Here is a 22,537-nt window from a genome sequence, read left to right as displayed (position 1 = left end):
ATGATGTTGTATTGGTGGGTATATTGTTAGCAAACAACTACGTGGTCCAAACCAGCTTCGCTCATGGCCTTGTTTCATACACTTTGCTGCTTACATTTTTATTCAAGTTGTTTATTTATTTTTTAATACATGTTTCTGTGACATAGTGAAAAGCAGTCATGAGCAATTCATTCATTTATTCATTCATTCAAGACTTTTAATGGCAAATAAATACATTTTTTGGCATTAGTGACACTTAAACCAAAACCTTTGACCACAGCTGTTCAACCTGTGTGCAACAAAAGCTACCTCAGCTGTTCCAGCTTGTATAAAATTGCGGCTCACTTAGATTTGGTCTGCTCAAAACGCTGAAGTGACAAGATGGATTGTGAGACTTTATAAAGATGACACAGTGTACAAGAACATCTACTGGATATGAGATACAAACTGAAACACAGGTGCAACAGTTGGTAGGAGATAAAGAAAGAGTCATACTGCTGTACATATAAATAAACTGCCTCTAAAATGCTGCATCATACACAGTTAACCATGAAGTTTGCTTCATAGTTAACTGTGGGAGTAGTTGGATTATGATTTGAAGCTGAAGTATTTCCTGTGGCCAGGTACCTGTTCCTCAGGTAGGGTGAAGGGTGCTGCATGATGTCAACAAACAGCACTTCTTGTTTACCAAACCTGAAAGATTTTAACATGAAAAACGGCCAAAATGACAAATGGCAGCATAATCTATGATGAGATGAAACAAAAAAAAGCACTTTTCTTTCAGTTTTTGCAGATTGCAGCTGTACTTGAGATCAAATACATTTTATTTATATAGCAGTAAAACACAACAATGGTCATCTCAAAGCACTTTATAGTGTGAGGTTAAGAGACCTCAACAATCAGTTGTACAAACATAGCCAGACCATGCAAAGGTATTTTAATCTGAAATTAAATTTGGTTCACATGTCCAGAAATTGTTAAAAAACATAACAAACAAAACAAAGGAACATTTCCAGTTTTTAAATGACAAGAATGTGGTGAGAAAACAGTAATATGATTCTGTTATTAACATCATATTAACATCAAGGGTGATACAGCTCACATATTTTGGTACATGAGCTGTATCTCCATTTTGAGCAAGTTAATCACAAGATCACAGTAATGCCACCAAGTTTTTGTTTTTGTATGAACTTGTTCTATTGTTGCTTGCACTTACAATAATTCAGTAATCCTATATTAATACATATACTATACTTAAATACCCCAAATGTTCTTCAAATAAGATAAGACAAAAACACTATTTATTCCAAAACCTAAGAAAATACCTTGTTACAGCAGCCAGTTTAAGAGAAAGTACAAAAAACGGAAATCCTCAAATCTATGTATTGTATGTACTGTGTATTTAATTGGATGACTGTGTTGAAATATAACATCTAGAAGCAGAACTATATAATGCAAGAAATGCAGTTATAATAGTATAAGAATACAAAATACAATGCAAACTCCTTGTGTTTGAAGATATTGGCATGTGTCTAATGGAATAGTCATTGCTAGATATTTTCATGGGAGTACTGAAAAGATATAAACAGATTACCTAAGTGTAAATTAAAAAAAAAAAATCTAAAAACTGTTTCCATAGACTGTATGCACACATACCTTTTTTCTGCCAAGATAAATTATAAGAGCAAAACAGCTGATCATAGATACAGCACAGCCTACATATCGAATAGCAGTGAGTTCCAGGGGCTGGCGCACTGATCGAGGCTTCAGGTCCTACAAGTGGACAGTGCAATGAGCAGAAAAAGGTCTTCATACACAAAAAATGCAACACAAAACCTCCCCCGTAAGGTTACGGTGTAACCTTGGTTCTCTTAGTCAGAGACTATCTCTCCACACCGTTACATATTCCATATGTACAGGGTAACTCTGTAAGACACCCCACGAGGAGACAGTGCAACCGAACCGCTGAGAGTGAAGGTGCTGGGAGTCAGTGACCACGCACCAACAGGCACACCACCCTGGTCAGGGCTTCGCAGACGCGTAGCCTGAGCCAGGGGGTGGAGGCAGCAGTCTGCAGACCCCAGACTGGCCTGAACCAGTCATGCAGGACGCAGGACTGCAAGTGATTGGCCGATCAAGGTCAGCCCTGGAACCGCAAAGCAGACCGCCAGGGAGCGCAGACCGCCAAGGAGCGCAGCACACCGAGCTGCCAAGTAGCTGCCCCAGCACTGTCACTACCTGCTGTCTGCAGACAGGAGCTTCAAGAGTGAACTCGCAAACGAGACACTCGAGGTCAGACACAAAGTCCCAGCTCACTGGGCGTCCCCGTGCTGGCCATGTAAGCCCGTGACACACAGGCAAAGCACCAGACAGGGAGCCAGCATAGCAGGCTGGGGAGCTCTCATTCACTGGCCGAAGTTACACTAGGCTGGAGAACTGTCACTCGCCCCAGCGAGGTCAGACTGGCATGAAAGCCAGCAAACACGGGCAATACGCCTGGGGAACAACCTACCAAGCCACTCGTGCACAGCAGCTGGCTATCGCCGTGACCGAAATCCGCGATATGCGGATGACGCTCCGGTCGGGAAGTCGTAGCCACCGGCTGGAGTAGCCAAGTCACAACAGATCCCCGCCTGACACTAGGAAGTGACACAGTGCCAGGGAGAAAGAGCCTTTCGCAGCATCTCGGCCACTCAGTGGATGGCCGAGGTAGGACGAGGCCCAGGGCCTGTCCCAGGAGCTGAGCAGCCAACCTGCACCATCCACGACAGGGGAGGGGCTGGTGACTCAGGCCATTGAGGGCCCAAGTGAGGAGCGACCCAAGGTTCACCACCAGGGCATAGCAGCCACTCTGAGCCGTCCGTAGACAGGGGGCCAGCAAGAGTGGGCCTGACGAGACACTGGCGGACAGTCGAGTGTCAAGTGTCAGCTCACTGAGCGGCCAGGGGAACACAGCCCGCAGCAGCAGTACAGCTGCAAAGACGAAGGGCCAAGGCAGGGATGCGACCTGAAGGGTCCATCCACACAGCCACGCCGCCGCCCAGCTGTCCACAGACGGAGGTGCGATCTAGCCCGCTGAAGGCCAAGCGGGGACTTACCCAAAGGTCTGCCCCAGGGCTGTGCGGTCGCTAGCACTGTCTGCAGACAGGGGAGCTGCAAGTGTGAACTTCAAACAAGACACTTGTGCACAGCGCTGCAGGCTGGGGAGAACACTCACTTGCCGGCTGAAGAATCAAACACAGCAAGGTCCAGCTGGCGTGTAAACCAGCAAATGCAGGCAATACTCCAGGGGAACACAGCCAGGAGTTGCAGCAGCTGACATGCCAGATAAAATCTGTCTAAAATAGGCTGGAGAATGCTCACTCGCCGCAGCAAGGTCCAACTGATGCGTAAGCCGGCAACTGCGGGCAACACGCCAGGGGAAGACAGCCTGGAGCTGCAGTGAAGCCAGGGAAGTGACTCACCAGGGGTGTCAGCTCACTGAGTGGGCCCTGCTGGCCACGTAGACCCACAACAGTCAGGCAATCTCCCAGACAGAGAGCCAGCGCCGCAGGCCGGAGAACTGTCAACTGCTGGCCGAGCCAACTGGCGTATAAACTGGTGAGGCGCGGGCAATATGCCAGGGGAACACAGCCTTCAGCAGTCCTGGCCACTAGGCCCAACTCAAAAGATGTCAGGAGGGAGGAGGGTGGCTGGAGGACAGCTGAGCCTAGGCTCCGAGGTCCTACCCGCCTCAACTGAACACGGCCGTCTCCACACGCCTGCATAGGCCCCTCAGCACAGCGAAGTGGCTGCAGGGTAGACAGGCAGTCCCATCAGGCAACTCTGGTCGTCTGACCGGAGCCAAGCGTCATAAGCATCAACCTCCTGACAATCAACCTCCACCAGCCCAGGCCTCACAGAGGCGGGGCCATGGGAGGGAACACTGTGGGAGGGCTCCGGAATCAGGCAACCCAGACATGGGTTCACCCGTCCGGGACACACTCCAGTGGCAGCCAGAGGGGATGGAAGCTTCTTCAACATCCACCTCACAATAATCAACCTCCACCGGCCCAGGCCTCACAGAGGCGGGGCCATGGGAGGGAACACTGCAGCCATCATCCCCATTTTAGCCTGCTCTCCTTAGAGGCACAGGATGGGGGAGGCTCACCATGTCCCCAGCCTGCCTGCAGCTGTCGTGTCAAGCTCCATCCCTATAAAGCGAGTGACAAAATGGCCACCAGCAGGGCAGCAGTTACCCTCACGCCCTTGTAGGGCATGCCGCCCTGCACATGAGGGCCCGAAAGGGTATCCAGAGGGACCAGGGGCAGGGCTAAAGGCTACTACTCCCACCATGCATGGCAGCAACCAACTGCGGGAAGGGGACCATAAATGCTGCAACCAGACCAATCAGGCAGCAGCAGCACCTGAGATAGGAGGCGCTATGGCTGCGTGATAGCATCAACTTTGAGGTCCGCTCTACTAGACGGGACCCCAGGAAGGGCAAGTTGCCACAACCGGCATGCTCCAATCAAGAGCTGAAGGGACCCATCTCGCCCAACACTGTGCCTAGGGACCAGCAGGGGGCAGCCCAGGGAGAGTTGGGCAACACCGGAGGAGAGGATGGAAGCTTCTTCAACATCCGCCGCTTGATAGTCAACCTCCACTGGCCCAGGCCTCACAGAGGTGGAGCCATGGGAGGGATGCTGTGGGAGGGGCCAGCAGTGAATCAGCACCAGCTCATGGTCACGCCGGGCATGCCGGAGTGTCTTAAAGAAATATCCACACGCCATGACCAAGGGGGGTCGTACCCCGTACATATGGAATATGTAACGGTGTGAAGAGATAGTCTCGATATGCTAGAGAACATCTATTTTATATCTCTTTAAAACGACTTAGTACTTCTAAGCACCATCTCATTACTGTTTTTATTGTTGTATGAAAAGCAGTGTCTCACCGCCAGGACAGTGAAGTAAGCTGTATGGTTACACAGACACACAGTGTGGTTTTCCCCTTTCTGTTGTGTCTCACATCCATCATTTGACCAGTTCACCTGCAGAGAATCTGCAGCAGGAAAATATAAATCAGTTAAAGCTCATTGGCGGAAATTATGGGAAAGAAAATGGGAAATACAGATAGATAACAATTAATGTCAAATACAGTGGCTTGCAAAAGTATTGGCCCCCCTTGAGCTTTTGTATGTGACAGCATTTTGTCACATTACAGCCACAAACATGAATCAATTGCATTGGAATTCCACGTGAAAGACCAACACAAAGTGGTGTACACGTGAGAAGTGGAATGAAAATCATACATTATTCCAAACATTTTTTACGAATAAATAACTGAAAAGTGGGGTGTGTGTAATTATTCAGCCTTCTGAGTCAATACTTTGTAGAACCACCTTTTGCTGCAAAGACTGATTTATTTAGTCTTTTAGGGTATGTTTCTACCAGCTTTGCACATCTAGAGACTGAAATCTTTGCCCATTCTTCTTTGCAAAACAGCTGCAGCTCAGTCAGATTAGATGGACAGCGTTTGTGAACAGCAGTTTTCAGATCTTGCCACAGATTCTTGATTGGATTTAGCTCTGGACTTTGACTGGGCCATTCTAACACATGGATATGTTTTGTTTTAAACCATTCCATTGTTGCCCTGGCTTTATGTTTAGGGTCGTTGTCCTGCTGGAAGGTGAACCTCCACCCCAGTCTCAAGTCTTTTGCAGACTCCAAGAGGTTTCCTTCCAAGATTGCCCTGTATTTGGCTCCATCCATCTTCCCATCAACTCTGGCCAGCTTCCCTGTTCCTGCTGAAGAGAAGCACCCCCAGAGCATGATGCTGCCACCACCATATTTGACAGTGGGGATGGTGTGTTCAGAGTGATGTTCAGTGTTAGTTTTCCGCCACACATAGCGTTTTGTATTTTGGCCAAAAAGTTCCATTTTGGTCTCATCTGACCAGAGCATCTTCTTCCACGTTTGCTGTGTTCCCCACATGGCTTGTGGCAAACTGCAAACGGGACTTCTTATGGTTTTCTGTTAACAATGGCTTTCTTCTTGCCACTCTTCCATAAAGGCCAACTTTGTGCAGTGCACGACTAATTCAATTTTATTTATATAGTGCCAAATCACAACAAAAGTCGCCTCAAGGCGCTTTATATTGTACAGTAAATACAGAGAAAAGCCCAACAATCATATGACCCCCTATGAGCAAGCACTTTGGTGACAGTGGGAAGGAAAAACTCCCTTTTAACAGGAAGAAACCTCAGGCAGAACCAGGCTCAGGGAGGGGCGGGGCCATCTGCTGCAACCAGTTGGGGTGAAAGAAGGGAGACAGGATAAAGACATGCTGTGGAAGAGAGACAGAGATTAACAGATATGATTCAATGCAGAGAGGTCTATTAACACATAGTGAGTGAGAAAGGTGACTGGGAAGGAAAAACTCAATGCATCATGGGAATCCCCCGGCAGCCTACACCTATTGCAGCATAACTAAGGGAGGATTCAGGGTCACCTGATCCAGCCCTAACTATATGCTTTAGCAAAAAGGAAAGTTTTAAGCCTAGTCTTGAAAGTAGAGATAGTGTCTGTCTCCTGAATCCAAACTGGAAGCTGGTTCCACAGAAGAGGGACCTGAAAACTGAAGGCTCTCCCTCCCATTCTACTTTTAAATACTCTAGGAACAACAAGTAGGCCTGCAGTGTGAGAGCGAAGTGCTCTAATAGGGTGATATGGTACTACAAGGTCTTTAAGATAATATGGGGCCTGATTATTTAAGACCTTGTATGTGAGAAGCAGGATTTTGAATTCAATTCTGGATTTAACAGGAAGCCAATGAAGGGAAGCCAAAACAGGAGAAATATGCTCTCTCTTTCTAGTCCCTGTCAGGACTCTTGCTGCAGCATTTTGGATTAACTGAAGGCTTTTCAGTGAGTTTTTTGGACATCCTGATAATAATGAATTACAGTCGTCCAGCCTGGAAGTAATAAATGCATGAACTAGTTTTTCAGCGTCACTCTTAGACAGGATATTTCTAACTTTAGAGATGTTGCGCAAATAGAAGAAAGCAGTCTTACATATTTGTTTAATATGTGCGTTGAAAGACATGTCCTGGTCAAAAATGACTCCAAGGTTCCTCGCAGCGTTACTGGAGGCCAAGGTAATGCCATCCAGAGTAAGAATCTGGTTAGATACCATATTTCTAAGATTTTCAGGGCCAAGTACAATAACCTCAGTTTTATCTGAATTAAGAAGCAGAAAGTTGGCGGCCATCCAGGTCTTTATGTCTTTAAGACATACTTGCAGTTTAACTAATTGGTGTGTGTTATCTGGCTTCATGGATAGATAGAGCTGGGTGTCATCTGCATAGCAGTGAAAATGTATGCTATGTCTTCTAATGATACTGCCTAAGGGAAGCATGTATAATGTAAACAGAATTTGTCCCAGCACCAAACCCTGTGGAACACCATAATTGACCTTAGTGTGTGAAGAGGACTCCCCATTTACATGTACAAATTTGAGTCTATTAGATAGGTATGATACAAACCACTGCGGTGCAGTACCTGTAATACCCGCAGCATGTTCTAATCGCTCTAATAGGATATTATGGTCAACAGTATCGAACGATGCACTAAGGTCTAGTATAGTTGTCCTATGGACAGTTTCCCCCACTTGAGCTGTAGATCTCTGCAGCTCGTCCAGAGACACCATGGGCCTCTTGGCTGCATTTCTGATCAGCGCTCTCCTTGTTCGGCCTGTGAGTTTAGGTGGACGGCCTTGTCTTGGTAGGTTTACAGTTGTGCCATACTCCTTCCATTTCTGAATGATTGCTTGAACAGTGCTCCGTGGGATGTTTAAGGCTTGGGAAATCTTTTTGTAGCCTAAGCCTGCTTTAAATTTCTCAATAACGTTATCCCTGACCTGTCTGGTGTGTTCTTTGGACTTAATGGTGTTGTTGCTCCCAATATTCTCTGAGGCCATCAGCGAGCAGCTGTATTTGTACTGACATTAGATTACACACAGGTGCACTCTATGTAGTCATTAGCACTCATCAGGCAATGTCTATTGGCAACTGACTGCACTCAGACCAAAGGGGGCTGAATAATTACGCACACCCCACTCTGCAGTTATTTATTTGTAAAAAATGTTTGGAATCATGTATGATTTTCGTTCTACTTCTCACGTGTACACCACTTTGGAATTCCACGTGAAAGACCAATACAATGCAACTGATTCATGTTTGTGGCTGTAATGTGACAAAATGTGAAAAAGTTCAAGGGGGCCGAATACTTTTGCAAACCTCTGTATGCATGGCCACTAAATGATTCCAACCTTTTCTAGTGTCCCAAGAAACACATGTCCTTAAATAGCTTTCCTGAAATAAAGAGGGAACAAAGATGTGAGCTGAAGACATCTCCCAATAAGAAGGTGCATATATCGCATTTGTTGCACATATTTACATTTTAGTTCCTTTAAAGTTGTTTCCTATTTGCTGCATACATAATCTGGCTTACTGTGTATCGCCATAATGCTAAAGAATATTTAGATCACAGTTAACATAAAAACAGGGAGTTTCATGTGTCACCGTGACTACTTCACAGAAACTATGCGCATTAAAACCGCAGTCTATTTTTGCTACACATGGTTTCTGTGCTTGTTGCACCTTTGAAGTAGACAGGTTGATATTACAGAACTTAACAGCAGTTTGCTTTTGTTTTCTGCACCTGAGCCATATTTGTCACCCTGTGTGTTTACTGATATTTGCACTGCAGCACATTGCAGTCAATTCAACAGTTACTATTTGGTACAGTAAGTGTCAGTTTAAGGAAGTAGCTTTAAGTAATATAAAGTGGGTGGGGAGCGTACTGATACAGGCTAAAGGCCACAGAAACACACAAACTTACAGATACGGCTTCATGGTAAAAATCAATCCTAATGGGTTCAGGCAGATTTCTGATGATCTCGTTCTCCACCGTGATTTCCACCACATCATTGATAGGCTTGGCAGTTTTGTGAGCCTCCTGAAACAAACACACACAACTTGACCTTCATCTTACACAATGCAGCATAAATATTTGCACACAAAGCAACAAAAGTATTCCAGATAGTATTGCAAATGTGAACACTGGAAAAAATTGCAGGCTGACAGCTAAATAAGGTTACCTGAAATCCTGTCATATGTGCCTGTATCGACTGAAGGCAAACAGCCTTACCTGTAACAGGGAGATGTTCTTGAAGAAAGTGCAGGTTACTTTGTTAACATTTTTCGCAGCTTGTTTTAAGGCAGCAGGGAGGTGGACAGTGATATTGGACTTGACAGATCTACCAGCAATGGCCTGGAAAAGAGAGCACATATAAGAACTGTGAGTTTTTACAATGTAAGCAAAACCTGTTTCACTCTGCAGCTCTGCTTGTGGCTCTGCTTTGAGATTGTTGGGTTACTAAATGACTCTATTTTAGGGTCGTTTAGAGAAAAAAATGTCAGCTTTCAACACCATCCTGTAATCGTCAGTAGAATGCTGCCATCAGTCACTTTTATGTGACTAACTTCCCACCCTATTTTCTGTACTACATCACTTCTCCCCTCTACTTGCATGAATACTCTAGGTTATTCAAAAATGTGCTTTAAAGTAAGTCTGGATTAAAAATGGAAGCACACAGTCTCAGATGCAGAGAAGGTTTTCTGCTAATGTCAGCAGTGCTGTGGCAAACTCTAAAAATATGAATCTTCATCCCAGTCGTATGACTGAAAGTGAAATCTCACTTCTGCAGATGTGTGATTCAGGTGAAACCTACAGAAACCTAATAATTGGATTTAAGAGGTGATATTACTCTGCAGAGCATTTTTGTGTGTGTCTAAGGAGGAAAGGTTGCATTTTATCACAGCCCGAGCACTAAAGAAAGCAAAGGTAAGGCTAACTTCATTCTTCACTCCTTCAGTTTTTGAACTCATTACTACACCAAATAATAACTGACACTACTGAATGTACACAAATCCCAAACCTGACATGTTTTCTGCCCTCTGTGTTCCTCTTAACCTATAAAAACATATCCGTGTGCCACAGTGGGCGACAGAAATTAATTACAATGAACTGCAAATGTTGTTTTTAGTTTATCCCTGACAGAATGATCATCTTCTTGAGCTATCCATTAGTTTTTATTCAATTTCAATTCTTTTTCAATTTCATTTTGTTTCAGTATAGTTTATTACAAATAAAATTTTGATCAATTTTATTGTTTTTATAATGTAGCTATAATTAAATGAGATTGTAAGATGAGGTATTTCAGAACAGCAACACTGCAATACAACAGCTGACACACTATCACAAAGAGCATCCACTCTCTAAAAATAAATCATCAAAGCCTTCTCAGACTGGTTGGTTTGAAAAAGAAAAGGTTAATCTGAAGACAAGTGTCTTTAACTTTTGTGTGTTTGTCTTACAGGTGATGTGACGCTGTGGCCTTTGAAATCTTCCTTCATCTCCACATCAGATTTGTAAGCGGATGGAGGCTCAGCACACCTGGACACAAATATCAGGCACAGCCATGATTATAAGATTCTCATGTTTCATTTGAATGGAGTAATATTACATCAGACAGCTAATGTCTTCACTCCTCGTTTGTAATCAAAGTTTGTGTACTTCAGGAAGGATCAAGTCTACAACATCCTGCCATGATATCCCTGCAATAAACTGGTGCATTTGAGGAAAAGAGAGGAAATTACTTGTTGGGGCTGGATTCCTGTTTCGCCTGTTCACATAATTCTGCTGCAAAAACAGAAAAGAAGAGAAAGTTCTGATTCTGACATGCTGCACTTGATAACTGAAATCTGAAATGTTGGTTCAGCAAAGCTAAATATTAACAACAGTACAGACAAACTGAGTTATTGGAACAAATAAAATAGTACAGAACATCAATTTTATTTTTTGCTAAATATATTTCATTCACAGATTTTCTATCAAGAATATGCTGACACAATATGTGTAATCTTCCTTACTGTAGTTGGTGGAATGCGCTTGAAAGTTGTACGCCATCCGTGTTTTGTCGGTGATGAAATTATTCTTGATCTTGACATTGAGGATGCCGTAGTCTGCTTCTTGTGTGTTTGGGCCATCACTCAGGTCAGTACAGCAGGAATCCTGCAGGCTTGCAGGTGAGCACAGAATAAGCTTCTTCTCTCCTACCTGAACATCACAACAGGAAAAACAAAAACAAAAAACAGAAATTATCATAATAATCTTGAATTTAGCTAGTGTAGTGTATGCAGTGTACAGAATATCATATCAATTTCACATTTTGTTATATGGCTTTTAGAATGTGGTGGTGGTATATTATTATACACATGTTCTTTTTCCACATCTTTCATTTAACTACCTCATGCTCATTTTTTAGTTGAGTTCTCCTGAACTTTAATGTTATTGAGTAAAATAATGGGTGTCAAATGATGAAACAAAAATAAAATAGCATTTAGAACCCACACTTAAATTTAAAAATTGTTATCACTTACTGTCAGCATTAACTGGTCCAGCAGTGGCTCCCAGTCCAGACAGAACTTGATGTCCCCTCCTGATTCATATCCAAGGTGCTTGAAGGTAATCACTTCAGCTCTCCTACACTGGGCTGTGATCTGCCCGTTGATGGACAGAAAGCTCTCATTGGCTGAAATGGAGATTCCTTTACAGCCAGTAGAGATGTTGAGGTTCAGGCTCAGGGGGTTGTTGCCATGGTGCCATGTGCCGCAAAAGTTCCAGTCCAGGTCATTGTTACTGGAAACTGTTAAAATACAGCACACAGTATTAAAAAAAAATATTCAACTTATGTGGCAGTGGTGTGATCTCTGGCTCTGCTGCAGTGGTGGGGCAGTGCCAGGGAGGCTGTGGGCCAGGTGGAAGGAATCACACTGCTGAACTCTGCTGAACTGTTTGTTCTTTAGTGATGCTGGGGACCTGCAGTGGAGCGTGGATCCAACTGGAAAGCTGGCCATGGAGAAATCAAAGGTGCTGAGCTGGAAGTATTGTGTGTGCCATAACATTAAATAAAAGAGACAAACAAACAGTTACAGTACACTGTGTGGGTCCAAGTCTGAATTGGATAAGCAGAAGATGAATAGATGGATGGACTTTTAACATGGCACTGCAGGAGTTTACATTACAGTCTTTCAGATCAGAGTTTACAAGCACAGATGTGATTCATCAGTAAATAAGTTCACTGAAGCCAGTGTGTACTGTGCTTTAAGCTAATAATTAATAGCTCTTATATAAGTGAAAGAGTATAGGTGAAAGTGGAAACTCTAATTCTCACACCTTAAACTAAATTATTTATTTAGTTTGCGATGCTCACAAACTAAATAGCGGTTACACAGAGAAAAAGTTAGTAAATGCTCCTATTTTTTTTTATGTTTCTAAGTGAATATTCCTACACACAGCAGCATACAACAACGTATAATGTATGACACAGCACAGCATGAATACAGCACACATGTATGAACAAACTATCACAAAGTGTGTTTCCTGTGTGGTGATCTTACCAGTGGAGAGGATGATTAAGAAGCGCACTATGTTCTCCATCAGCCAGTGTTCTGTTGCTCACACCTGTTCTGTAGAAATGAAAAAAGTGAAAGTTTTTACACAAACCTATAATTCACTATTTAGTATGGAAGAAAACATTAATTCAGTATACTCCACCATTAAAAATCTGCCACTAAAGTGTACTGTAAGCTTACACTTATAAGCGCAAAACACATAACCAAACAGAAATAGCTTGAACATATTCATCTAAGCTCCCACTGCGGGACTAACAAATACTGCATCTGTGGCCATGCAGAGTTGGGTTGTGTATGCGTAGCAGTGTGAACGTGTTGTAAGAAATGGAAGACAGGAAGACAGAAACCTGTTGAACCACAAACAAAACAAACAGATGACTAAAAAGACCCTTGAGGGTCTGAATGTTTAAATAATACAGAGCAATGAGCACAAGTTCATTTACTGAGCTACCTTACATTTCTGACAATTTAGCACTCTAGATGATGAGCCTTAATTTGTCACCGCAATGTTACACGTACATGTTACATCCAGTGAAGTTGGACCCCTTCTGACCATACATACATTGCACAAACATCACATTGGGAAGACAATTCAGAAGAGGCAGCATGAGAAGAACAATGAAATACACGATACATGAGGGGAGAGAGTTGGAGAAAAAAAGAACTCCTCCCAGACTGATCTCTTAGAGAAGAGCAGTTTGAGAACAGAAAAAAACCTTCAGCACAAAAGCACATGAATCTTCACACCTCATAAAAAGATATGGCATACAATGAGGCGTATGGGCTAGCAAGTGGTTTAACACTATCTTCATGTCTGCTTCTATTTATAATTCATGGTCTCCATACTCATCTTGTGGTGGACGTTTGTATGACATGTATAACTATATAACTATACACACTATATATCTATGCACTGAACATATATATTTTAACTTTCACGTAAAGTCTTAAGCACATGGTTTATTAAGGTGGTACAGTAACAGGGCAGTTGATATAAGGGGAGAGTTCTCCTGAATAACTCTCTCTCCAGCTCCAGTAACTAACCTCCCCCAATGCACACTCAACGTCTTTCACGCAGCACAACCAAAACAGTAACATTGTAACAGAGATCCTGAACACATCACAATAAAATATCATGTGATATAATCTCACACACACACACACTCACCATGAACCTACACTGAATGTTTTTATATATGAGAATCACCATGTTAAGTATGTAACCAATGTTGTTATAAGGTATATTATAAGATTGTGCCACTTGCTGTGTAAGATTTAATAATTAAGATTGATGTGCGATGACCGATTGTAAAATGGTAAATGGCCTGTATTTGTATAGCGCTTTACTAGTCCCTAAGGACCCCAAGGCGCTCTACACATTCAGTCATCCACCCATTCACACACTGCTGATGGCAAGCTACATTGTAGCCACAGCTGCCCTGGGGCGCACTGACAGAGGCGAGGCTGCCGGACACTGGCGCCACCAGGCCCTCTGACCACCACCAGTAGACTGTCTGAGCCGGGGCTCGAACCGGCAACCTTCCGATTACAAGACGAACGCCCAACTCTTGAGCCACGATTGCCCCACAATTGTGATGAGTCAAAGCCAAAGGGTTTGACTTGTCACTGGCCTCTGGCCAGGACCTTGGCTGCTACCTGACCCTGCAGCTGTGTTTGGCTGGAGGACGGGTGGGAAAGTTACCTAGCAGCAGGGGGCGGGGATACTGGTCCCTGTACACCTCAGCTGGACCAGTTGACAGGTTTACTGTACAACAAAAAGTAAACTGTATCACAATCTATGATATCAATTTCCTATGTATATGCAATTGATATATTTACATAACAATAACTGTTACAATTGGAACTGTACCACGCTGGTGATGCTCACCACTATTTTTCTTATGTGAGAAATGAAAAGTATCCTGATGAAATTCAAGCTTCTGTAATTGCTGTATGTAAAAAAAACCCTCAAATTTACATTTTCTTCCTGTATTCCATGGGTCTCCAACTCCAGGCCTCGAGGGCTGGTGTCCTGCAGGCTTTAGATCTCACCCTGGGTCTACACACCTGAATCAAATTAGTTCATTACAGGCCTCTGGAGAACTGCAAGACATGTTGAGGAGGTAATTTAGCCATTTAAATCAGCTGTATTGGATCAAGGACACATCTAAAAACTGTAGGACACTGGCCCTCGAGGCCTGGAGTTGGAGACCACTGCTCTAAAGTCTAGATGGGTAACATAGTGTTAATTGATGTGCTTGTGTGGTGGAGTTTACCACCCTAAGGCTCACAGACATCTGTGCTCATATTTTTGATTAAAACAATACATCATCTGGTGTATTTTGACACCATACTGAAAAGGACTACCATCAGAAGGAGTTTACCCACATCAGCAGAATGATCTGTTGATCTCTACTCTGGAAACTAACCAGCTCTGGACCAGATCCAAGAGCTCTGTGGGGAGAGTAGCAGAGTGTTCAATTTTTCTGCTGTTTCTAATGTCTTTCCCTTTCCATAATGAGTGTTAGTAATAAATAAAGATTATTAGACACATTCATTCCTTTCTTTTTTTCCCCTGTTGGCAGGAAACAATTATCGTTCCATAGCATTAAAATCTGATCTTAAAACAGGACATCTATGGAAGATACTTGGTGACCACACATGAAGTATGTAAACTAAGCTCATATATTTGAATTCTGAGCTGTAATGTGCAGCCGTCACCTTAGAAATAAACAGCAGCACTGACAGGGACGCAGCCAATTAAATTAAAATGTTTATTTTATGCACTAAATCACCAGATTAACCAGTTTCTGCACTATTAATTGTGTGTTGCATTTCACAGGCACATTGTGTTTCTGAAGTAGGTGGCACTTTTGGGGATCAGTTTCTGTGGAAGAGTCATGATCCTGCAACAATAAATTGATTAAATTCTGTTAACAGCACTCCTTTCATGTGAACATCCAGGGAAAACCCTGGAATAACTTTAAGTGTTGATAACCACTTGAAGTGGTCTGTGTGTCCCAATTGCCAATATTAGCAAGTGATAGTGGAATGATACCCTGGGTAGTCAGAACCCCCTTTATTGTACGGGGCCCTGGATAAGCCCAAATCCTGCTTCACAGTACAGGTCTCTGCTCTTAACTGGCTATAGGTTGAGCAGAAGTTACCATGGTCACTTAACCAGGTTGAAAAAAATAAAAATAAAGAAAGAACCTGACATTAATCCCTTAAGCCTTTGAACTCAAACTATGTTTATAAAGTAATAAGATATTTATACATGTTTTACAAACCAATGATATGGCATAGTAATACATTTTAACCTCTTCTTTAGAATGCAGGACAAACTGACACTGAGATGTTTCATGTTTATTTTGAAAGCTTTTCTTTTATACACATCTACATATTTACAAAAACCTTAACAGAACAAGCATCCAAGAGAAACAATTTAAACTCCAGAGGAGATTTTCTGAACCAAACTCGCACACCCACAACAGAATTGATGCACCACGCTTTCACATTATGCAAAAAAATCTAACACAGTTATACGTTCACGCACTACCATGCACAAAATGCAAACACCCTAAACTGCAACCACGCGCGGCCCGAGACATCTCACTAACAGAAGGATAAGAGCACAAAGCATACGAGGCATACCACACTAATGTGCAACATTTTCTAACACACATCCACTTTGAACAAACATCCACACATGAATTCACTCCACCACAGTTTAAAAAAAACCAAAAACAAAAAAAGGACACACGGGACCCTTCATCAAATAACTCACCTACTCCATCACCATCTGTGTAGGAAAGTGATCTGATCAGTTAGTGGCCACTGAACTTCATAACTGTGACAAAATACTTTTGGCACGTTTTTAACCAAGGTATTGTTTCCCGGTGTTTTCCAGAAAGGTTGTCCATTTGTTGAGTGCTACACATAAACTGCTACACTGTGAAAAGTGATTTCTTTCTTTATAACCTTTACAGTCTCTGCTACACAGACGTTGCACAGAGTAAGGGGTTACTTGTGGAAAGGTAACTGGAAAGATCCACTACAAGTGGGGTGAAGAGCAGATCAATCGGAATCATATTTGTCTCCATCGTCATCATCATCATCGCCGTTGTCGTCGTCACCACGGCAGCCCAGCTCATGCATCACTTCCCTCTGGTAACGCTGCCAGCTCCTCCTGCTGTAGGAGTGTTCCTCCTCCCAGTAACCTGCACAGAAGGCAAATGTAATGGTTAGCAAATAAACACCATTCAACACTTGTTTGCACCAAGTGACACTGAGGCTGAAAAATGAAGCAAACACACAGGGAACAAGAAACAACAGCTTAGTGAACTGAACTTCACTGAACTGCCATTTGAAGTTGGTAAATATTGCGAAATTTGTACTCTAGTTTAGTAAGTGTTTCATCAGTCCGTTGCTTAGCAACAACTAGCACGTATCTGTGTCTGTCTAGCGAGTTTATAGATGCAATCTACAAACTTCAGCACTGAACCTTCTCACCCATATATGTTAACTTCCTGGTCTGAAAGACCACAAAAACCATTGAGTGACGTGGTGGCTCCATCCATGTCCTACATACAGTCTTAACCAGAACACTTTTCTTAAAAGTAATGCAGTAGTTTCCTTAATTAGAATCAGAATACTTTATTGATCACTGGGGGAATTTTTTTTTAATTTAATTTAATCTAGTTACATTCAGGAGAAAGTAACACGATACACTACTTGTTACATTACTTTGGCATTTCTCCTTAAAATGAACTGAAATGCACTCTCATAAATATCAATGTAACAATACAAACATACAGGCTACAGTCCCACACACCAACACAAATCTGTATTTTAATGAGGATACGCATATGAGCTTTCTCTTGGTATTTCGGTATGAATGCAAAACTGACAACAAAAAGCAAAAGATGAAAACCAGCACACAGACATTCAAATGGATCGCCACAGTGATTCTACTTTAGAAACATGAACAGGTAGAAACGGACACTGCAGCCTGACTGCTCATCTGTTTTTTACCCTTTGAAGTCGAGTCTGGTAGCTGGGCTGGGGTTGAATGTCACTCATCTTTAATATCACTCTGGGTTCTTAGCTTAGCATTAACGTGATGTTTGTGCAGAAGCTTGCAAAGAGCCGAAGTTCTGTTAGCAGCATACTAGCAGTTGTTTCTGTCCTGGCTGCAGTTTGCACTTCGCCATCGATCTCTCATCCTCTTTTACAATAAGAATAAAAGTACTGTCTATATCCACTCTGTAGACTGCGCCACCATTTTCCTCCTCTGGCACAACAACTGAAATCAGCTAAATGTAGTGCAAGTGCAATTGATTGGCAAGCAAAGGAAGGAAGGAATTGAACGACTTGGAATGAGTTCTTGTAGAGAACCAATTCTCAAGTTATGCACACTAAGTTTCATAATGCAGAGGTCTAGACAATCAAAAGTATAACTAAGACCTTAGGATACTGTCTATGAGTGAAAATGACTAGAATATCACACTAACCTGGTTTGACTAAATAACTTTTGGCATCTTGCCATCATAGTAAAAGATGAAATGGGAGACATTTGTTTAAATTAACAGGAGTTCAAGTAGAGACTGCAGCACTGAATAACTGACATGTTTCTAAATACATACCACCATAGCGCTCCTCTCTGTCACTGTCTGTATTGCTCTCCTCATCAGGGTAGTCATTCCTCCAGTTGCCTTCCTCGTTCTCATCATCCTCATCTTCATACACTTCCTCTTCATGAACCACAAGGTCAGGAACCTGAGATTAAAAACACCACATTTATCAGAAAAGCTTTTTTTTTTTTTTATTATAAATGATTAAGTCAGTGTTGTGGTTTGATATTAAAAATTACCAGTGAGATTTTGAGTCATCACTGATAAGAAGAAACCCTAACGGTATGCTTTGGCAAATTACTTCTCCAAACATCCAGGGCTAGAAAACTAAACAATCTTCTTGCTTAAATTTTTACTTTCAATGCTTTAAAATAAACACCATTTAAAAATCATCAGTTAAGTTACAAAAAACCCCAACATTTTTCTCATCTTAGCCCCTCTTCCACCCTTTTGAGATTATTTTAAACTAGTGCCAAACTGTAATGAACTACCACCACCAGAAGGTGGCAGTAATGCAACAAAATGTTTCTACATTCCCCAGGCACCATTACAAAGTAGTGATGCTTGTTTACAAACAAGCGATCATTTTGTAGCAATGACAGGATACTCCCCTGTAAATATCAAATAATATTTCTGCTTTAAAGGCCACCTGTTTACCACCTGACCATCATTTATTTTTCCAAATATAAAATTTGGACCACTCCACCCATTCACTCACTCCAATTTCAGCACTCATTCATCTGTCTGTCCATCCATCCACACACACCAGTTCTCCCTCATCAGCATAGGCCCTGACAGACAGGATGTCCTGGATCCACCCTGGTGTGACCGTTTCCTGGTAGTAAAGATCATAGACGTAGCCATCGTCCTGCTCTCGGTGCTCTTCCCCCAGTCTATCTCCAGATATGCTCAGACGCTCCCGCAGCATCTTGGTGTTGTTACAGAGAATCTCATCTGGTTCTGAGGACAGTATCTTTAGAAAAATAAAGCAAGTGATTAGAAATGGAACAAATTAATGAGCTGATAGTCAGTCTAGTTGGGCCTAATGGCAAATTAAATGACATTTACATCAATACTGAAAAAAAAAAAATCTCACAGCTGTTTACCGGTAACTATCAAAACACATACTGTTAGTATGAAGTTGTGAGCTTCATGTGTTTGCTGGTAGGCAGTGTAATACTAGTGGCTGCAGTAACTCCATACATTCTCACTAAAGTAAGTGATCTTTCCTACAGCTGAAGCACACGACTGAAATTGTGACTGAAACGGTCGAGCCTGAACGCTTCTTAAAAAGAGAAATGAACGTGACTCTTCGATCAGACACCTTAACACAGCTGACCTGGCTGGTTGGTATAGTTAAGCTAATTATACACGTGCAATACTATTTAACTGTTCTGAGATGTTATGTCACAGTCTAGAACTAGCTAGGCCTGCAGTGTGTGTGTGTGTGTGTGTGTGTGTGTGTGTCTCTTTCTCTCCCTCCCTGTCTATTTGTCAGCTGTGAAAGCTCAACTGGAGTAATGCAGTGTTGTTCGTGCATGGTTTTTAAACTCCAAGGAAAGATGGCTGCTGCTCCTGCTAGCCCTGCTAACACTAGCCACACTTCCAATCCAACATTGCAAGACCAGAGATCAATGTGATTCGATTGGGGAAGAGTGCACTTCCAAAAGGTTTTTAAATAAACATGCACTATTTGTTTAACAATTCTGGCTGTTTGCTGAACAATTTCTTACTTTTTGACCAGTTAATGTTTTTTTTTCTCTAATTTCTAATGACTATAGTAAATGAATTACCAGGAAAATCCTTACTTAACAGAACAGGAAATGTGCTGGCACGATGAGAAATCAGAAGATTGGATCTGTGAGACCGATCAATGATAATAGCGTCATTAACAGTTGATGACTGTGGTAGCCATGTGGTTGAGCTAAGACTGGATGACTCTCAGCAACTGAATTATATTGATATTTGTAGCATCTGCCTTCTGAAAAGCACTTGTTAAACTGCACAATTGTGTTCAGTAAAAGATTAATGCCTGGTAAATTGTGGTAAACTGATAATCTGTGTTAAATAATCCCAAATACAATCAAGCAGCCCTATGAGGACAACCATTTATGTTTTTTAACGTATTTATTTTTTTAACTGACTGTTTCTGTAATTTAGCCTCCACTCAGTGAAAAAGGTGCAACATATCAGGACCCTAAATTGAGTATAATAACTGATGATTGGGCTGTTCATGAGTACGCTTGCCAAACAGCACTAGGACAACTGCTGCAAACAAAACCCAGAATCTCCAACTATCAACTTACCTTGCCTGAAGGTTTATCCTGGTCCTCTCCATCCTCTTGGATCAGATCCACCACCTGGATTTCACCCAGCCCCCAGCATTTGTCCGTCTCTTTCCCCGTTTCCTCTACACACTCAGAAGCACCCATCTGTGGTGTCTGCTGCTCTGCTGGGGCTGACAGACCAGCACGGTGGCTTGAGAGTATTCTGTAGCGTTCCTCTCTCCGAGTACTCCACTTTGTGCTGCGTAAATCACCAAGTATCCGCTGTGAGCTGGCAGCAGAGGGACGCAGTGCATGCGCCGTGCGAGGCCGAGCCAAAGCCTGTCGAACCTGCGTCTGAACGGGAGCTTCCTGGTGATGGGATGACAAAGATAACAACCCACGAGGCTTTAACATAAACATGGATTTCCCTTTTAATTCCCAACTCATAGAAGCTGCCGGAACTGCACACTCATCTTACTCGTGGTTCCACTAATTTAATGCAAATATTATCGAAATCCAACAATTAAAAACCCCACATCCAATTTTCTACAACGGGGAAACAACCAATTTGTAACAATAGACAATAAAAAACCCCACTAACAATTACCCATTTACAAAACAAACTAAAAGAACAGTAGCAATAGGACATGTGCAAAGATGCAAAATTCACATGTTGAAAACACAATGACCAGAATTTTCCTTGCGCATAGAAATGTTTGGTGCCCTCAAAAGACAATTTGGTCTAGCACAAAAATGACAATCAACAGGACTGTGTTCATCAAATGGCAAGAAATAAAAGGAAAATCCAGAGAAATATGTAAGGTAACAAAGACTCTTTGCCTTAACTGTATGTGACTCAATTATGGTTATTTGCTTGGTCACCTCCCAAAGCATAGTTATCACCAGGAAAAACCTACTGTTAAAAAAAATAAAAAGACATTACACACACCTAAAAATGCAGAAAAGACAGAAAAGCCTGTTAAGGAGAGACTCCTTATCCGCCTCCCAAATAGTTAACTTTGTCATCAGACCCTGGGAGTGGTGTATTCCTCATTTTGGCTGTGGTTTTATTCATACCCATTTCACTTCCTAATGACATTAAAAACTTTAAGACTGCTTACTTCTGACACAAGACTGAGTACAAAAAACCCTATATAAAAGCTCACCAGAATCAATATTGTGATATCAATTTTTCAGTCATTGCGCCCATCACTCACTAAAGGAAGCATTCTCAAAACGTACTGAAGTGGAAAAAGATGCATTAGCCATCTGTCCGTTTTACCGAATCCCACAAAGAAAACCATAGTGGTCGGTGTACACATTACACAAACAAATGCAGTGCTACAACTGTATATAGCAGTGTTTACAGCTAATCTAATTAGCTTACGTAATGGGTCTTATTTCGTCTATTGAATTGCGCATGTAAATATTTAATTTACTTCAAACGTTAGTCACACCACAGTCTGGATTTTGATTGTCACTTCGTTTTCAAGGCCCAAATTACGTCAAAAAAACAAGCTAACAACAGTTTGTGGGGTAGCTAGGGCTAGCAGCTAGCATGATTGCTAACAACAATAAGCACAAAGGCGCGTTGTTCCGGACAGTAAGTGACGCTCTCAGCAGCTTCATTCAGCTTGCTATCACCCACTCAGCTCTTCTGAGTGGTTTCAACTATCGTGATAACTACCACCCCCCCCCACCACCACTATTTTTCAAAAGCTACCCCTTCCACTGACCGCTGCTCTGGCGATAGCATTGGGCCCCTCACCTGTGTTGCTACGGTCGCCACGAGTTTGAAGACAGAGTTTTCCACTTCGGCTTCGTTGGGCTCAGGTACCGTTTCGCCTGAGCTCTGGGACGTTTCGGGACGGATACGTTTGCATGCCAGCAGCAAAGCATCTGCGGGGTCGGTTCCCCTTTTTCTTTTCACTCGGAGAATCGTAGTATTTGGATCCATGTTGTCTCCGTCTCTCTTTAGTGTGTCTGGCAGTTGGAAAGAAAGGAAACGCGAGAGATCGCAATCCTTTTTTTTATTTCCGGTGACTACGAATGTGAAGAAACTTGTAAAAACTATAATAATTTCTTTTATGTAGTTTACTTGATACGTTCCCTCGTATTATTATATAGTTAAATTAACTA

At 42.4% G+C, this 22,537-nt stretch overlaps 2 protein-coding genes across 4 annotated transcripts; both read right to left on the bottom strand.

Moving 5' to 3' along the window:
• Positions 1-161: 161 nt before the first annotated feature.
• On the bottom strand, positions 162-15,742 carry LOC146393191 (adhesion G-protein coupled receptor G1-like). 3 transcript variants are annotated; one of them, XM_084927613.1, is made up of 11 exons: positions 14,201-15,742; positions 12,484-12,552; positions 11,464-11,729; positions 10,954-11,140; positions 10,681-10,723; positions 10,399-10,477; positions 9,170-9,292; positions 8,861-8,977; positions 8,289-8,331; positions 4,916-5,022; positions 162-1,752 (listed from the first exon to the last, which is right to left on the bottom strand). In XM_084927613.1, the coding sequence occupies exons 2-11, from the start codon at positions 12,521-12,523 to the stop codon at positions 1,600-1,602; spliced, it is 1,158 nt and encodes a 385-aa protein (XP_084783739.1). In that variant the 5' UTR covers positions 12,524-12,552; positions 14,201-15,742; the 3' UTR covers positions 162-1,599. The 3 variants fall into 3 exon arrangements, with proteins under 3 accessions (XP_084783739.1, XP_084783732.1, XP_084783747.1); XM_084927606.1 differs by having other exon boundaries at positions 12,484-15,742; XM_084927621.1 differs by lacking the exons at positions 162-1,752; positions 8,289-8,331 and having other exon boundaries at positions 4,922-6,306; positions 12,484-15,742.
• Positions 15,743-15,849: 107 nt separating this feature from the next.
• Positions 15,850-22,427, bottom strand: slc7a6os (solute carrier family 7 member 6 opposite strand). The gene is made up of 5 exons (XM_084927633.1): positions 22,167-22,427; positions 20,438-20,767; positions 18,898-19,104; positions 18,144-18,276; positions 15,850-16,718 (listed from the first exon to the last, which is right to left on the bottom strand). Exons 1-5 carry the CDS (start codon positions 22,353-22,355, stop codon positions 16,576-16,578), a joined length of 1,002 nt encoding a protein of 333 aa, XP_084783759.1. The 5' UTR covers positions 22,356-22,427; the 3' UTR covers positions 15,850-16,575.
• Between the last annotated feature and the right edge of the window lie 110 nt (positions 22,428-22,537).

The sequence above is a fragment of the Perissodus microlepis genome, chromosome 1 (genome assembly GCF_051167445.1).
Source record: "Perissodus microlepis isolate ML-2025 ecotype Zambia chromosome 1, ASM5116744v1, whole genome shotgun sequence".
Taxonomy (NCBI): Eukaryota; Metazoa; Chordata; class Actinopteri; order Cichliformes; family Cichlidae; genus Perissodus; species Perissodus microlepis.
This window is presented reverse-complemented; position numbering and strand designations above follow the sequence as displayed.

Excerpts from the sequence above, each read along its gene's own strand:
- LOC146393191 (XM_084927606.1), bottom strand. The coding sequence starts at position 12,523 with ATGGAGAACATAGTGCGCTTCTTAATCATCCTCTCCACTG. Across the intron at positions 5,023-8,288 it reads TTCTTGGGACACTAGAAAAG|ATTCTCTGCAGGTGAACTGG; the intron begins GTTGGAATCATT and ends TTCCTGCTGCAG. Across the intron at positions 1,753-4,915 it reads CTTACTTCACTGTCCTGGCG|GACCTGAAGCCTCGATCAGT; the intron begins GTGAGACACTGC and ends GTCCACTTGTAG.
- slc7a6os (XM_084927633.1), bottom strand. The coding sequence starts at position 22,355 with ATGGATCCAAATACTACGATTCTCCGAGTGAAAAGAAAAAGGGGAACC. Across the intron at positions 20,768-22,166 it reads TGGCGACCGTAGCAACACAG|GAAGCTCCCGTTCAGACGCA; the intron begins GTGAGGGGCCCA and ends TCCCATCACCAG. Across the intron at positions 18,277-18,897 it reads ATGCTGATGAGGGAGAACTG|GTTCCTGACCTTGTGGTTCA; the intron begins GTGTGTGTGGAT and ends TTTTAATCTCAG.